Source organism: Parambassis ranga, chromosome 12 (assembly GCF_900634625.1).
Source record: "Parambassis ranga chromosome 12, fParRan2.1, whole genome shotgun sequence".
Taxonomy (NCBI): Eukaryota; Metazoa; Chordata; class Actinopteri; family Ambassidae; genus Parambassis; species Parambassis ranga.
Genome location: NC_041032.1, coordinates 6,126,421 through 6,144,111, shown reverse-complemented (window position 1 = coordinate 6,144,111; position 17,691 = coordinate 6,126,421). Strand labels below are relative to the sequence as shown.

The 17,691-nt window shown below is 40.4% G+C and overlaps 2 protein-coding genes across 3 annotated transcripts; one reads left to right on the top strand and one right to left on the bottom strand.

Moving 5' to 3' along the window:
• Positions 1–490: 490 nt before the first annotated feature.
• On the top strand, positions 491–12,203 carry nek6 (NIMA-related kinase 6). Of its 2 annotated transcripts, none has more exons than XM_028417547.1 (10): positions 491–658; positions 6,862–6,960; positions 7,498–7,638; positions 7,838–7,900; positions 8,059–8,166; positions 8,362–8,470; positions 8,589–8,696; positions 8,898–8,992; positions 9,904–10,017; positions 10,132–12,203. In XM_028417547.1, exons 2-10 carry the CDS (start codon positions 6,883–6,885, stop codon positions 10,240–10,242), a joined length of 927 nt encoding a protein of 308 aa, XP_028273348.1. In that variant the 5' UTR covers positions 491–658; positions 6,862–6,882; the 3' UTR covers positions 10,243–12,203. The 2 variants fall into 2 exon arrangements, with proteins under 2 accessions (XP_028273348.1, XP_028273346.1); XM_028417545.1 differs by having other exon boundaries at positions 8,056–8,166.
• Positions 12,204–12,692: 489 nt separating this feature from the next.
• psmb7 (proteasome 20S subunit beta 7) lies at positions 12,693–16,634 on the bottom strand. The gene is made up of 8 exons (XM_028417548.1): positions 16,479–16,634; positions 15,626–15,719; positions 15,339–15,436; positions 15,069–15,209; positions 14,690–14,805; positions 13,958–14,016; positions 13,714–13,865; positions 12,693–12,973 (listed from the first exon to the last, which is right to left on the bottom strand). The coding sequence occupies exons 1-8, from the start codon at positions 16,538–16,540 to the stop codon at positions 12,862–12,864; spliced, it is 834 nt and encodes a 277-aa protein (XP_028273349.1). The 5' UTR covers positions 16,541–16,634; the 3' UTR covers positions 12,693–12,861.
• Between the last annotated feature and the right edge of the window lie 1,057 nt (positions 16,635–17,691).

Sequence of the window (17,691 nt, the reverse complement as noted above, 5' to 3'; positions counted from 1 at the left end):
CATGAGTACCTGACTCAGAAAAACTGAAGCCACCTTGATCTCCCAACAAGTCATGTGATATGATGATGGTCTGCAGTGTCTGGACACTAGATATTTAACGGGCAAAGACAGCTTGCTCCAAGAAGGGGGCTGAAATAGCCTCTAAAATCTGAGCTACGGCCCTGTCTCGTGTCCTGCCCTGTCTGTGGGATGATCTACACAAAAGGCAGAGGAATCCCTTATGAGATCAGAGCCTATAGTGAATTCCTGAGGTTTTTCCTTGAACTCAGTCACGTGTGTAAATACACTCATATCATATATCATCAGAGACAATGGTCCCCTCCCACATGCAGGGGTGAAGAGACACGGAGTGTTGACGTTTGACCTAGTTGTCACAATCTCACCAGCAACACTTAACAAAGCAGAAGTTTTACGTATTTAGATATAAGCCTCCTCTCATTCAGAAAGTTGAGCAGCCTGCGTGGCAGCAGCAGCGCAAAGAGAGAGAGAGAGAGAGAGGGAGAGAGAGAGGGAGAGAGAGAGAGAGGGAGGGAGAGAGAGGGAGAGAGAGACTCGGGGGAGGGGGTCTGTCTGTCGGTGTGAGGAGTTGCACAACAACAAGGACCAATGTAACTTGTCGGAACTTCCAAGCAGCGGGATATTATTGACTCATCTTCAGGTAAGACATGAAGCGCCCAGTAAAACCGCCGCGTTACAAACAGCTAGCTAGCACGAAGACTTCATGCGCCACTTGTTGACATATTCTCGTGTGTGTGACTCACAAAATGGACCAGGCTTATTTAGTAAAACTGCACAAACCTACTTAGCACATACCAAGCTAGCAACAATGTTAGCGAGCATATGGAAATGATATTTAGCCCTCTGCGGCGGACGGATACGAGGCTGCATTGATTCTGTTTTCAACATGTTTATTTATGTTTTAAATGAAGAGCTGGGGTGACCCATGCCGTGCCGTGCCAGGCCAGAGCAGAAAAGAAGGACTGCACAAAGGAGCAGAACACTGCGACTGAAATCTATTATACACGTGTTTATCTGATCGCAAAGCTCAGTATAGCATAATCAAGGTGTTAAATTAGAGATAGTTCTGCTCTTTGTGGTGGATAATCTTTCATAACAGGAAACCACTGCAACACTTCTGCAACCTCTGGCTTATTTTTTTTTTTTTAGTGCATTCTCTGAATGTTTTTGGGATCCCAAATTTGACATGCAGTGCAACTTGAAGACAACTTTCCTTCCTTTCAAAGCAGTTAACTATCAACAGATGAGTCCTCTGCAGTAACACGTGACAGTATGCAACATTTGAAGACCTTAGTCTGCACACTTCCAGGGAGGATCATCCATTTGTACCAATGTTAAAAAAGCAGAGCCTCGTGTTTGTGGTTATGTGTGCACAGATGAACATTTCATGAAGTGGTTGCAGCTGAGGTGAAGCCTGCTGTTGGAGGTGGGGGGGTAGTTGTGAAGATGCCTGGGTATTCAAGGTCAAATATCTGGCTAAAATTAGTCACGTGTCAGTTGTGACAGGGAGCCAGTGTCCTGTGCGACTGGGAGGGCTGGTTAGTGTCCACCCAGCAGGAAGCCATGTCTTCAAAGCTGCTTTCACTCTTTGAGGTTTAGAAGAGGCTCGAAGAAGCACATAGGTCTGGTGGTTTGGAGGTTTTAGTCCACAGATTTAATCTGATTCAGCTAAAGAAATGTAGGAATTTGTCATATCTGATGAAGTTATGATGAGTATTATAGTATATTAAATATGAGTATGAGTTTACTTTGTTTTTTATTGGCTTTCTCACATTTTAGTGATGGATGCATCTTAGACTAGAACATAATGCATTTGGAGGAGCCCTACACATATTAAATCTATATACAGTGGCATATATTTAAGTATACTACTGTACTTTTTTAAAATGTCATTCACCTCTTCCTTCGACTGTACAAAGGTGAAGTCAAAAATGGTGGAATTGAAACCTGCTGGTGACATCAATGGCCGCCAGAGTATCCAGTAGTGAGCGTGCTGTCTAGCTATAGCTTCATGAACTACTTTGTACAGATTGTGCTCATAGCTTGCAGACTTCTGTGTGACAAACAGTGTCTCTGTATATATGCTGTCAATCATGACTTTTACCATTTTTACTGGAATAAACACTTGAACACATCAGTGTGATAAGACTATATATGACAGGAACTGTGTGGTAGTTGAATGATTCGTCTTAGTATGTGTTTTCACATTTTTTCTCAAAATTGTTTGCAAACCTTTTAGATTTTGTAAATTCAATTTGTAGCTATTGGAAGCTTCTGGCTTTTGGCATATATGTCACATGATAAGTATTTTCCAGAAGGTTAATGTCAAGTAAGTAAAATATGAAACTATAAATGGCACTATTGCTCAGTATAGAGAAGAAATAATAAAATAAGAGAACTGACAGGGTGACTAATCATGCTAATGATGCCTGTCCATTCAGGACACAGCATGTACTGATGTCGAAAGATAAAACTGATCTGAATGTGTCTGCACGGAAGTTGACAGACCAACGGATGAGTAACTGCAGAGAATAAGGAACTTATTATATAGGCAGCATATAGGCTGCAGTGGCTCAGTTGTATAGCAGGGTTGGCAAGTAACCGGTAGGTTAGTGGTTCGATCCCAACTCCTCCCTAGTCACTGTTGTGTGTCCTTGGGCTCACTGGTGTATGGCGCTCTTTGCTGGGCTGCCTTAAGCAATTTCCCCATCGTGGGACTAATAAAGGTTTCAAATTTAATTTATTGTTAGAATATACTGTAATAAGAATAAAAAAGATAAACCCCTGCTTCTTTTAATCAAATCCAATGATGATTAACTAAAGTGTGTTTCATTCATTCCAATGAAATGTTTGCTTACACCTGTGTTGGTCAGGATAGTAATTCAGCATACTTTGGATTATGAAACAGATTGGATTCTCTTCGCGTTCCATCTATCTGCTGGAGTGGAAGATGACGGCTTAGTAATTTATGGACTGGATATTACTTGTTAAGTGTTTTCTTTACTGCTGGTAATGATGATGGTGTTTATTCTGTGTACCACTGTTTGTGTATTTTACTCTAAGGTGTGTGTGTGTATGTGTGTGTGTGTGTGTGTGCGCACGCAAAGGTCTAGTGTGTTTTTTGTGTGTGTAGGTCAGAATTAATGCTCACTGCATAATTGTCATGGGTGGTCTCCTATGGTGGTCGTTGTTTGATTTGACAGGTTAAAGACTGGTCTGTTCCTTCCTTGTTCCTTGTTCCAGTCATTAGAGTTAGATTGTGTATGTTTTTTAAATATAATAATATGTTTAAAGAGGTTTGTGTTTTTGTGCTTGTGTGTTACTGTCTGTCAGAGCAAGGACATTGAAACTGAAAATCTGTAAGGGAGGAGGATGTGATAACATTTAGGGAGGGGACAACAGTGATACTGTTTAATGGAGTTGTCCACTCAAAGTGCGACAAGTATTTGAGTGAAAAAGAGAACTGAGACTAAAAGGATACGGCTGGCGCATCCACACAGCAAATGATGACGTGATGTGGGGGAGAATGTCAAATGTTTAGTTTCGAACCGTTACATATGAAGACAAAGAGTGATACTTTGTCTGACTGACATAGGATAAGTGTGGGAAGACAGAGTTTTTAAAGCTGTAATCCATCTGATCTGTCAGCTGTGTGAAGCGTGCATATTAATGTTTGTGCCGAGTCATTATCAGAGGACATTTGTGTATTAAGAAACTAAAAACTCTTTTTTTCCCACACATTATATTCTGATGATGGTGCTAATTCAGGAATATGGTGAAAATATAGCAAGGACTGTGCAGTTTGTTTTGGAGGCAAATGCAGGATTCAGGAAGTAAAAACACCCACCTTGTTTGGCTGCTGGGAGCAACAGGTTCCGGGTTCGAAACTTCGGTGTCCCGACACACACACTCACTCTCTTTTTGGTACCGGGCACAATAACCGATGGTCGAGGACAAAGTGGCAATTAATCGCGGTTTTGAGTTCAGGCAATATCGCCCAGCCCTATGTTCATTATTGGAGGATTTTTTTGTAATTTTTGTAAGTTTGACATGATATGCAGCAATGCCCCTCTTCAGAAAGAGCAGTCCATAAAATAGTGTTCGATCAAACAGAATCCAGTATTCCAGACGGCTGTGTAGTAAATGAAAAATATAATTATATACACATATTAGTATCGGCCCTTAAAATCTAATATTTGTCTGTCTAAAACACAGATGTTTTGTGCAGTTGATTTATTTGATTGAGTGTACTGTCTCCTATGGGGTAGTGGTTGGAAATCTTGTCTTTTTAAACACAGAAACATGCAGTCTTTGCAGTGGCTCAGTAAAGTCCTTAAAGTACCTTTGGTAGAGCTTAATTCTGTTTGTAGGCAGATATAACTGCAGTGGAATAACCATAAATCGCTGGGTCCATCCCTGTATGCTTTGAGCAGGAAGCAGGATACACCCTGCATAGACTGCCATTCGATCACAATGTTAGAACACACCCATGTGCGCAAACATATCCACACTCACACCTCTTGGTAGAAGAGAATATTTTTTATTGTTTTTCTCTATGACACTTATATAATGTGAAAAATCTCCCTGTAATTGTGAGGACACTTGCGAAGAATTTTAGGAAGCTCGGGGTCAAGAACAATGAAAAGGTTCTGGGGGATCCGTCACATTTTTCCTGAAAAATATTTTAGTTTTCTGTGCAAAAAGAGTCACAAGTAAATTCCCTAACATGAGAGGCAGGTTATCATTTGACTGTACACATAAAAAGTGTGTCTATAGTTGAAGGAAGACATTCAGACTGAACATGCAGAGTACAGTGATGAATGATGGCTTCACAATGAACAATCAAGAGGCACAGAAAATGCATGCATGCATAACAGATAAGCTGTACCAGGGATGACCGTAAGAACAGGCATGTTTCAGAAATAACAACCCACATTTCACTTTCATGTCTCATCACAGGTTGTTAAAAATAAGACTTTAACAGGAGAGTTTGTAAAATCACAGAGGCATTACCATCACCAAAAGCACACTCTCACTAAGCCTGTTAGACAGGAAAACGCTGTGCACTGTTATTTTAAAACAGAATTCTTGGAAGGTCTGTTGTCATTGCCTGTGGTCATAAATAGTCATGTTTCTTTGTGTTTCTTTAGGGCTCCCCGTGTTGATCTTTCCCTGATCTTGCTCCTGTTCATATGTTCATATCTGTGGACTGAAGCAATGTTTCAGTTATCTAGCCATTGTTTAGTGTGAGAAAATGGAGGCTTGTGGACCACTGAAACATCTGCGGTAGCTCTTTAAAGGAGACCCCTTTTGGGGTTTGAGTTACTTTCTCAGCAGGAGTCCCCTATTTAGCCCCACTTTCTTTAGCATGTTAGAGTGAAAACTGTACAGCTGGAAGCAACCTAGCACAGACCTGCTGAACAGTCAGACAGGCCTATGCTGAAAGATTTCCTAGCTGTGAATGCCAACAGCAGCATAGTCCTCATTACCACAATTATCAGCAGGCTGCAGCACAGAAATGTTCCTCTGCTGTAACGTGAGTCATGGCATGAGGCCCAGTTGGCATTGCTAACATATTAATGGTTAGTAGAAGTGAGTGCAAGGTAGCACATGTACACTCAGCTAAATGCTTAGAGCTGAGTCATCAGAGACAGAGATGGGGGGTGTGAAAGAATAATACTTGTAATGTTTTAAAGCAGAGAGCAAGTCTTAGCTTGACCTAGCTCAGATGTTTTAGCAGCAATTTGTGGTCAAAACAAGTCATTAATATTTCAGTGCTTGGCAGTGGTAACTGCAGGGAATTCACAGCTGTTAATGGGGCTATTTCCTCAAAAAATATATATATTTGGTTTGTCTTCATGCGAATGAAGTCGGAGAGAGGCGATCATGCCTGGATGACTCAGTCAGTCACAAGAGGACACAGTGGTGCAGCTACCAGTTCACTTTTAGTAATCCGCTTGTTTGAAAATGGCCTTCTTACTTCCAGTTAGAACAAGATTAATGTGTCTGATCATCATGAGTCATCACCACAGGCACCCAGTAAGCTTAAACTGCAAAGTTACAAAGGTGTTTTGTACTTGCATTTGTGTGAGACGTCGTAGTTGGTTAAATATTTTAAACTTGCTGTGAGAAAGACTTGATGTTCTCTGCAATTAGGCGGAAAAAGTATGTGCTTATATCAGCATCAGCAGTCGGCCAAAATGAGCTGGACAATAACAGCATATCAGATACTGGCAAAAATCCACTGTGCGCATTTCTACTTAGCGTATCAGCCTGTGATTGCTTGTAGGCTATTGAAAACACTTAAACTAGAGTACTCACAAGGTCATATAGACCTCATACTCCCACCTACTACTACAACTCATACACTTAGCTTATTCACTCATTTCATTGAGTGTACTTTTAGCTCTCTGGTTATGTTTTGGCATCAGCTGACATGATGGGATGTTCTGGTTGAAATATCAGTGTTTTTCTCTTTTTCTGTAATACAGTCAATTTACTGTTGAGCTCACACAGTCAGTTTTTCCAGAAGAACAGAAACTACAAACCAGTGTTTACAGTCTTACTTCTGAAGTGTAGTGTGCCTAAAGTCATGCTCACACACTCTCCATGTGCACAGTCATTGCAAAGTTTAAGCAGTAATACATAAGACACACTGTAACCTCTAAATCAATCACATGGCTCGCATGCAGTTTGGTGGTGTTATAAAAGGTCACCTTGCTGTCAGACTTTATCTCCTCTGCACCTGCTTTGTATGATGCAAGTCATTGTGTGTCCTTATTGCACCATTAAATGCTTTGTGATTGTAAGTGAATTATTGTTTAATGTTTTTTTTTGTTTCAGCTGTGTGTGTGTGATGCAACTATGGAGGCACAGAACAACAATCAGCCCACCTTAGATAACCACAACAATCTCTACAAGATACCCAGCCAGGAAGATCAGGTAAGACACTGAACATCTATGCCTTTAGAGAAACTACACCATATTGTAAGTTGATGCACGGTACCACTTTAATATGTGTCACACAGAGCCCACAGCAGTTTAAAGGATATCAGGGGACTGTAGGAAACTAGACAGAATAATAGACAGATGATTGGATGACCAGTCTAGCAGTCACAGCTTACTTCAAGCAATCCTCAATCAGCGAGTCCCTGAACTGAACAAACAAGATGCTGACGGGTTTGAGCTTTCAATTTTTCAGTTCGTGTGTCAGCAGAAAACTTTTGGAACTTCTATTGTAACTTTTGATACCAAAAAATATTAGCAAGCCAGAAATTTACATACAATACAATACCTCATAACTACCTGTACTTCATCACAGTATGCTTATCGGGGTGATGTAGGCAGACCTACAGTTGTTCTGCCAATAGAGGGAGACACAATTTCCACACTACAGGGTTAAAACCACAAGTTCATATTTCAGCTAATAGTTATGTTTGGAAAATTATACTACTGACAGAATTATTATTGTGTTTTCAGAAAAATGTGCCAAGCTTTAGATACTGCTGCACGATGGCAAACTTCCGGATAGAGAAGAAGATTGGTCGGGGTCAGTTCAGTGAAGTCTACAAAGCCACATATCTACTGGAAGGACAACTGGTTGCACTGAAGAAGGTCCAGGTACAGCACCCTGCAGCTCAGGATGGCTCCTTATATCCTTATATTTTCACCTGCATATGACCATGATTATACTGTATTTTTGGCATTTGTTGAATAACTTTGCTGACACTACCAGCTTTGCTGCTCGGTAGGGCAAAATGCAATGATTTTTACATATATTTTCACTTTGATTATTTACCTTGTATCCTCGCTACCCCAGATCTTTGAGATGCTGGATGCTAAGGCTCGTCAAGACTGCATCAAAGAAATTGATCTATTAAAGGTAAATGCAAGCACAGCATTTAAAAGCATGTTCTCCTAGCACTGTTTCAGAGGAACTGCCAGACGTTTGATGTTTCTCTGAACCATGTCCACTCTTATTCATCCAGTAAGGAACAAATAGGCTTTGAATATTTTTGTGTTGTTTGTCCACTGCAGCAGCTGAATCACCCCAATGTCATCAAGTACCTTGACTCCTTCATTGAAGACAATGAGCTCAACATAGTTCTGGAGCTGGCAGATGCTGGAGATCTGTCCCAGATGATAAAGGTGCTGACAGTCACAGGCTCACCTCAGATTAAACACACAGTGGCTGAAGAATCAGCTGCACCCAGGAATTCTCTCCGAAATACACTCCCTTCTCTCCCAGAGGCTTAACAATAACTTATTATACCACTGTGTGCCATGGTCCTTTGTTTTGACCTTCTCTTCTGGACAATACAATTCTTCCTCTTGTCTTTTCAGTACTTTAAAAAGAAGAGGCGGCTCATCCCTGAAAGGACGATATGGAAATATTTTGTGCAGCTGTGCAGCGCCCTGGAACACATGCATTCACGCAGAGTAATGCACCGAGGTAAACTGCTACTCATCCTCAGTAAAACAGTAACAATTCACACAGAGAGACCCAAACCTTTTGCATACAACTAAATGTACAACTATAACTGATGTACAACCTGTGTGTGTCTGTGTAGATATCAAGCCAGCCAATGTATTCATAACAGCGACAGGGGAGGTGAAGCTGGGTGACCTGGGATTAGGCCGCTTCTTCAGCTCCAAAACCACTGCTGCACATTCTCTAGGTAAAAACTACACTCACACACAAACTGTATATAATTTTATTTCATATTACAGACACATCTATTTGAAACTAACAAGACACAGAATATAAACAATACATTTGGGTGTCATGCAAAAAGATGTATTCAGTAAGGGTTCATATTTAGTTTCTTGCATTGTGTAATAAAAGGAATAACTCACTTAACTTTCTGCCTCTGTTTCAGTGGGGACACCCTACTACATGTCACCTGAGAGGATCCATGAGAATGGATACAATTTTAAATCAGATATCTGGTCCCTGGGATGTCTTCTCTATGAGGTAAGCCTGTATGTGCTCTGACCTTTAATATACATACAGAAAATCATAATAACCCTCTGGTGTCCCTTGGGGCTACTGGCATTACACATGCTTTTTCGGTTGTGTGTCTTAACATACATCTGAACAACAGTCAGCCCAGCTTTTCAGAATCATGTTTACACAGGCTGAGTGAAATCTTAGGTTTCATTTAAAATAATGCATTTTTCTGCAAGACTATGAAAAAATAGGAGCCACCCTGAAACCAAAACAGATAAAACATAAATATCTATGTTCATTTTTCTTTCCTGCAAGGAGTGTTCAAGGCAGAGCAGATATTTGATATTTCAGACAGACTTTCAGCAGAAGTGCCCCTCCCAGCATCCCTACATGTGGATCATTGCCACCACTTTAAACACAATAACCACCATTCTGAGTCACATTTCCTTCTATTTCACTGGAATGCTTGCCCATTGTTGTGCCAGCTAACTCCAGAGACAATAGCTTCACAGTCTCTGTGCATGTGAGAGGTTGGGACAGGCCAGCAGAGGCTGAATGAGCAGCATTATGTGTCACTTATTCTCCGGCTGCATCACCATGTCTGTAACATTAGGTACATTTACATTCATACCTGCTTGACTTCTCTCCTGACATCTTCTCACCTTGATGTCAGTCTTTCTATTTCACTTCACAATGACATTCACAAAGTGTAATTAAAATCTATGTGTCATTATTGTGTAGTGATAGTAGTGTTCGGTGATAAATCAGTGATTGTCTTGTCTCATCAGCACCCTCCTGTGGACATATTTCCACCAAAAAATTAATGGATTTTAAAACTGTTACGAAACATGACATTGTTGTAGTCCAGCCCACTGACATGAGAACCACTACAAACTGACATGGACCCTGTTCAAGATCTTTCTTTCTTTCTGCAGATGGCTGCACTGCACAGTCCGTTTTATGGGGACAAGATGAACCTCCTGTCCCTCTGCCAAAAGATTGAGCAATGTGATTACCCTCCCCTCCCACCTGACCATTACTCTGAGAAGGTGAACACAAAACTTGAATGCTACTTTTTTCCATTCACTTGGTTGTTTTTGAAACTGAATGATAGATTATCACAGCCGGCTTTGAGCTGATTACCTCTCCATTGCCCTTCACAGCTGCGGAACCTGGTCAGCATGTGCATCAACCCTGACCCGGACCAGAGGCCAGACATCGTCTTTGTGCTGCAGATTGCCAAACAGATGCACATGTGGACGTCCAGCACCTGAGCACCAAGCCTGCTCCATCCCTCCTCTCTGCTCAGCCTGAGGCTCTCTAACCACTAGACGCAAGCTGCGCCTGTTCTCGCCTTACCTTCATCTCAAACAGGAGGAACCCTCGCAAAGACTTGCACGTGGGCTGTGACATTTCCATGTCCAGACTCCCACTTCTTTTCTGTCATGGAGGATGTGAAGGGGTACATCAGTGGTGCAGTGAGAGTGAAGTGACACTTCATGTGAGAGGTGACCCATTAGTAAGGACAGAGGCTTGTGTCTCCTCTTTTTTTGTATTACTCCACAGGGGTTGCATTCCAAGTTGTTTCAGGTAATGTGTGTGAAGTAGAGCTGGGCAGTTTTATACTTATCATCCTTCATAATCATACATATTTTTATATTGTCAGTTTAAGTATGTGGAACAGGAATGTACATGTACAGATTATTAGCAGTAAGATTTGCCTGCCTGTTTTTTACCAGCAGGAAAAGTGTGAAGTTCAGAAGCCAGAGAGACTGTGGTGGTGGTTTTTGACTTTTTTTTTTTTAGATATAGCGCATCCTCATCTGTAAAGCTCCTACTTAGGCCTGTTTTCTGCATAAACATAATCTTTATAATGTATGCTGTCTTATATGGAACATACAGAACATAATGCAGAAAATGACAATTTATTAACTTTATTAACTCATAGTTTGTCCAGCAAAGCACGCTTTTCTCCACAGTGGTGCCGTTTCGTCAATATCAGAATTTTTTCACTTCTGAAAAATGTTAAGCTCTGTCTGAAACTGTGTACTTTCACACTTATACGTGCTTTTGAGTGTGTTAAAACAATGAGTGCATGTGCCAAACTTTTTGATTATCTAAACAGTGTACACATAAATAATGGACAAACTCAGCGCATATTGGTGACCGGCCACCAACCATTTCTTAAAAAAAAAAAAAAATGACAAGTGTACAGCTCTGTCCCATCCTACATTAATTGTAGTTATTTAGTCCACTAATAGTCCACTATCCCGATTTTCCCTGAGGGACCTTCCCAAAGGGATTAATAAAGTATATTCTATTCTAAGGTATCAACAGGTGGTGTTAAATAAATAAATATCCACTTGTTATCCTGGTTTTTGGGGGCAATTGTAAATTCTGTTGTGTGCTGACAACAACTCGCAAATAAAGCCAGAGTTGTAAAGTGAGTTTTGTCACTGAAGTACCCCTTTATTTTATGATAACTCCACCACAGCTTCTCTGGATATATGAACTGGACTGGTTATTTATCTTTATCATGTCTCCATCTGTGTATGAGATGATTAACTGTTCCTGCTGATGTAATACAAACTGCACCAACCTCTGACTTCATCCTTCTCCCTCCTAGTTAACTCATTTTGAATTTGTGATGTTTTTGTGTTGCTTAAATACTTATTGCATATCAAACACAGCCATGAGAAATAAAGAACCACCTTCATCAGAAACCAACTTTTGTTGGAAGAAAGGACAAAAACAAATCTTCTCTGAGAAACTGGAGATTAACTTCAATTATCCTCTGTCCTTTAAAAAATGAAAACACACAAAGAAATGATGTGGACGTTGTGCCATGGTGGTGGGTGTTGTTTATTGCCCCAAATGAGTGCAGTTTTATGTTATATTAATAGAATGCCTTTAATGGTCTTCAAAGTGTTCATACTGTATGTGCAAGTACAGACCATTGTTACTGTGAAACTGTAAACCCGACAAATTATATGCTGTGAAAGTCATAGACCTAAACAAGGGTATGTTGAAAAAAAAGAAGCATATCTAATGAACAGTGCCTTACCACACAGAATCATTTTCATTCATTTGAATTTCAAGCTAATGTCATCCATCTTCCATCTACTGCTTATTTAGTCATGGCTTTTTGCTCTGAAATATTGTGCCATTATATTTTTACTGCTGGAGCTTCTGTTCCACTTCTGCAACATTAAATTCATCTCTGTGTGGAACTAAACCAAGTGTCCCGTTTTTACTTTAAATGACATGATTCCGTTAGTCTGACTTTGTTTCTGTAACTTGTCTGTAACCGTCTGTGTTAATGTGCGATTCTGATTCCTTTAAGCTGTTTTGGACATCTTGTTTTGATAAGAAAATTATCACACTTTAAGAGGAATACTGAGTAACGCCTCAGATATGTTTAATTTCACTGTGGCAGTTCTGCACTTTCACAATATATCTATCATTTGAACAGTATCTTTTCACATGATCAAAATAAACTCATGTTACAATGCGGTTTTTATATAAAGTAAATAACTGAAAATATGTTGTTATAATAAAGTATTTTAGTTTTTTTTTTCTTTTGTAATACCTACAGAAACCTGTTTTCTTTATTTTCTGTTGCAAGCTGGTCTCTTAATCCAAATTGTGGCATCTGTGCTTCGAATCAAATCCTTGCAGAGTCATTATTTATTCAGACTAATATAAATATAAGACAGCAAGCCTCTTTTATCAAAGTGGTCCTTTTGAGACTCAGCTGTTTTATTTGTAGCATAACATGAACAAAAACAAATTAACTTGAAACACTTTTATTGTAAACCATGGAAAAACATGCTATTTATGTTGGGAATTCTAAGGGTAGACAGTCATGTGATTAAACACACTCTATGAACATTTTAGGAGGTATCCATAGTCTGTATGGACTCCTCCACCAAATCCAGATTCAGCGGAGTCACAAGCTTCGTCAGCACACCGGTGGTTCCTCTTTTGTACTTGTAGTCACCAGTTCTATGAAACAATAAGCTTCAGTCAGACCCAGGGCTGATCAGTTACCTTAAACAGGCGTTTGATGCTGCTTGTTAAATGGTTGTGCACACATCAGCACAGCATGCCATGCACATTAGTCATGCCAGTGAGCAGGCCAAATGTGGATAGGGTAAATGGTCGGTTAGTAGTAAACTTAAGATAAATGTTAGAGGCGGCGGCTGTTTAGTCTGCACTCTACCAAAACACTTCTCATCTGTACTCACAGCTGCAAGGCTTCAAGCTCATTTAGTCTTCAGGCGGAACAAGACAAGTCATCCATTGATGAATAAAATGATGAAGTTTAAGATCATGAGTACATGCTCTGTTATGATGTGACATGAAGCATTCTTGAAAAGGAAACTTCTTTCATCCTGCACAGCTACACACAGGCTGACTAAACAACAACTTAAGTTCTTAGTGTCTCACACTGACAGACTTCCCACATGAAAACCTAAAGTAGAAACTACAAGTTTACATATTCATCTTTCACCGTTTATGCCAAGTAAAAGAATATTGAGTGGCTGCTGGCTCATGTCTGACCCACTGTACATTGGATGCCGCTGTTTTGCTCACTGACGATTTTACAACTACACCCAACAGTGAAAGGTTTGACCCGACTGCAGGTTTAACAGACGTTCACTATGGGCTTCAGTGATTCCCTCCAAATATGGCCTGTGTGTATCTGAACAAGTGAAGAGAGTGAGAGGCTGTGTAGTTCTTACCTAACCCCCTTCTTGTTAGCCTCATCATGAGGTCTGATGTAGTCCACCTTCCCCTTGGTGATAACACACAGGTCGATGTTGCTGCCAGAGCCCAGGTCATTGAAGATCCCTGCAGCAATGGCATCACGCACCAGCCGCTTGGCATCGTCCTCCTTTGAAAACACAATAACAGTGATGCTCAATATAAACCAATGTTAGAGCTTGCAATTTATGTTGCTATGAAATACATAAAAAGTGAACTCACCTCCATTTCAGGCTTGTACCGGTCCTCAAACACAGCCATGGCAGCCAGGGAGCCAGAGCCTGTAGAAAAGGATGAAATATCAGCTGAACACATCATCATCAAGGAGTCTGTCTAAAAGGCTGCAAAGTTAAATTCAAGCTGTGTTTAATACAGATGCTACACAAGACTGATTGTGTCGCAGCAGTGCGACAAAAAGCAGTCCTTTTTTAAAGGGCTATTCAAATGCATGAGAAAAAAGTGTGTTCCTTGTTCCATTAACAGGTGCAACAGGTGATCTTTGACAGCCAAACCTATGCCAAGATTTACTGTGTGCCTGTGACAGATGGATGTCTTTGTTTTAAGAGAGTACAACAGGACTCTCACAGCCAAACATTAAATGTTAAACAGAAAAAACACTTGGTAAGAAAGATTGTTCATAGACCAGATCATTTCTTTAAAAACTACCTTTCATTTACAACTTCATTTACATCGGATCTTTCACTATCAAAATTGTCTGTAGGTACTTCACAGAAGCCCATAGCCTGAGTTAAGATGACAGTAGCAAAGAACAGGGAGAAGCTCTGAGCAGAAACAGGCTTGTATTTTACTGATAAATGTTGTGCAACCTACAAAGGGAACACCACTGTAGACCATGTCCTTTAAAGGATACATCCCCTGAACAGAGACACAGGCTGTGTGAGATCAGCTTGTAGCCTAGCCTCAATTAGCAGCATGTTATTGTTTGAGACTGACCCATGGTGACGTAGGGCAGCTTGTCAGTGGAGCCATGAGGGTAGATGCTGTACAGGTGAGGGCCATTGCAGTCTACTCCACCCAGGACCAGGGCAGCTCCAATGTAGCCTTGATACCTGATAAAGAAAAAACACTCAATAACAGCCTGTCAAAAGTCATGTGGTGGTCATAGGTAATTAGCCTTTAGTGGAATTATCAATTATTGCTGGGGTTGAATTTTCTGACATTTTATAACACTGTAGGGATTCAATAGACCCCTATAAAACCACCCAGTCTCTGATTTATGATTCATGATTCATTCATATCACTCAAACATAACCATCTGCTCTTTAAGCAGTTTCTCCGCTGAAACAGACCAGACAAAGGCTGAGCAGCATACCTGAAGAGCATCTGTTTGAGCATGCGGTTGGCGGTGGCCACGCGTGGCAGCCGGCCTGTGGAAAGGGCGTGCAGCTCCAGGTTAGAGGAGATGAGCTGAGTGGTCATCTCTGTGTCCGCAGCTGTTCCTGCCCCGCAGCAGCTAAATGACAACACAAGCAGTCAGTCACCATAGCTCCATCACAAAACCAAACATACATAGTAAGAGGCCATTTGTTTTGAAAACATACGCATGTTTAACCTGCATGCAGTGTGAACTCCTGCCACTTACTAAATGTTGGGGGAAATGTAGTGGATCTTGGAGCAGTTCTTGTCTGCCACTACCATGCCCTCAGTGGCTCTGGTGTCAGCACCGAGGACGACACCATCCTGAGCAAGAAATCACAGAATACCATTTAAAGTTCTCTTTAATGCTGTGTTTCAGTGCTTTTCAGAAATATACTTTTATACAAAAGTCCCCTTTACACTCCAGTTTTAAAATATTTAAACACACTCTAAATAATAATAATAAGATGTTTGCATCTTAACATTTTAAGTGGCACGAATTCAGCCACTTACCTTGAAAGTAACACCACAGATGGTAGTTCCTGTTTTGCGAGCAGCAGGCAGGCTGCAGCCGACTTTATTAGCTTCACCTTCCAAAAGACCATTTCTGAGAAAAAAAAAACACATTAAAATAATTTTAAAGCCACATGTATGAGTGGATGACAGAATAAACTGCTGTGAAGCACAATACATATATTTATATTAGAGGCACTAAACATAAACCTGTGCAGTTTTACTGTGAAAACTAATCTGCTGTTAATCTTTACCACTTTTCCAAATGTACAAAAGTCATATATGACAAAAGCAAACTTTACAGGCTGTAGGGGTTCCCTGAACAAACATGTCCTTTTATAATAACCTCAACGTGTGTAAAATGTTACGGGGAAAGCATTACTTTATTCATTTATGTAAAGAACGGACCAAAGGTCACATTTAAAACACAGTAAAACAAGCATCACTTGTTCATTTATCATATTTTACGGACAATTTGTGATGTTTAACGTGAAACCATAGCTCCCTGCTAACCTACTTAGGTAGATCGCGGGGTTAACAGTTTTATATAATCAGGGACAGAAAAGGCTGTATATATATAATAATGGTGCTGCAATACACAACGTTATAAATATTCTAAAAACCGAACCAGACACATTTAACAGTGGAAGATAACTTAAACATAATGTTTAAATACTAGCGTGTGGAAATTCCTGAGTCATTGTATGTAAGCCCTGTTAACACGAGCTAGCATCACTGGGACACCCGTATTAATACGCGGCTATGCTACGCGGACTTACATTCAAAAGACACAACTTTTACAAATCAGTGGCGTTTTTATTCCAGCATGATTTTCATTCAATGAAAAGCTTACCTTTTGCAGTTTTCGAAACTGAAACCGCCGAGGGAAGGCCGGCTCGCTGTCAATGTCGCCATTTTGGTGAATGAAGGTTTGTGTTTCCGGGAAGTAGAAGGAAGACGCTGACGAGAGGTGCTGCATTTACGGACCCCTGCTGGAGTCGGAATTACGTGTTTCCCGGCCTCTCTACAACAAAATAAACGACACACAGATGATAATAAATAACAATGTCACTGCCAAACAGTCAATACAACGTGTCACACTATACAAGTGGGCTTTTAAGAGTTAAAAACTCAGATGATCTGAAACTAAGAGGGGGAGGCAATCACATGGCGTTTGAGCTAATTTGGTAAAGGCACACAGTGCCCCTTTGTTTTGCACCTGTTACATATGGTATTGTGGGACATTTAAGAAAGGTTGGTTTAATTATTTGAGATTTAATTATTTGATCATTTAATTCAAACCAAAAGGATCTTTAACTGAATTCAATGACAGCCCACATAGGTTCTGTACAAAAACAATAAAACCAGTCCGGTTTCAAAAATGTAAATAAAAATCAAAAGTAACACCACATAATCATTGCACCTCCTTATTTGAGGCTTTAACGCATTTGTTTGTAATAGACATATGATTAAGAGTCACCAAATCCTCATCAGTGAAGTGTGAAGCTACATGTGCCTGTGAGTGGATTCTCCTTGGGTTCTCTGCCTTTAACAGTGCTGCCATGTTTTGTCCTCAAACAGGACGGATGCCAACTCCATGCCAGCTGGAAGTCAAGGTCGCGTAGGAAATGGGCTCCAGTGAAGTGGACAAGATCAGATAGTGCACCTCCACACAAAAAGATGAGTGCATTATGTTGATTAAGCCTCTTATTAAAAAGAGTGGGTAAAACAGGTGGTTGGAGGTGTAATCAGGGAGATCTCTGATTTAACCTGCAGGAAATGTGTTTTCTCATCACCCTCTGCCTTCATGTTCCAATAATACACTTCATGTGTGATAACAAGTTGTGAAGACTTGCAGAGAGCCAGATATTATTTTCCAAAAACTCAAGTTCACCTGAACAGACTTCATTTTCAAGCAGCTGTCCAGTGGCTGGATCAGGATCTGTTATTAGTCATTGCCTAAGACAACGTTTTATTAGCTTAAAGCTTGTTAAGAGCTGATGAACAGCCAAAGACAAAATTAGAGTATTGAAATACTGACTCTAAAAGAATGATGACATTGTTTT

Excerpts from the sequence above, each read along its gene's own strand:
- nek6 (XM_028417545.1), top strand. The coding sequence starts at position 6,883 with ATGGAGGCACAGAACAACAATCAGCCCACCTTAGATAACCACAACAAT. Across the intron at positions 6,961-7,497 it reads TACCCAGCCAGGAAGATCAG|AAAAATGTGCCAAGCTTTAG; the intron begins GTAAGACACTGA and ends TTGTGTTTTCAG. Across the intron at positions 7,901-8,055 it reads AAGAAATTGATCTATTAAAG|CAGCTGAATCACCCCAATGT; the intron begins GTAAATGCAAGC and ends TGTCCACTGCAG.
- psmb7 (XM_028417548.1), bottom strand. The coding sequence starts at position 16,540 with ATGGCGACATTGACAGCGAGCCGGCCTTCCCTCGGCGGTTTCAGTTTC. Across the intron at positions 15,437-15,625 it reads TCTGTGGTGTTACTTTCAAG|GATGGTGTCGTCCTCGGTGC; the intron begins GTAAGTGGCTGA and ends TTTCTTGCTCAG. Across the intron at positions 12,974-13,713 it reads GCTAACAAGAAGGGGGTTAG|AACTGGTGACTACAAGTACA; the intron begins GTAAGAACTACA and ends ATTGTTTCATAG.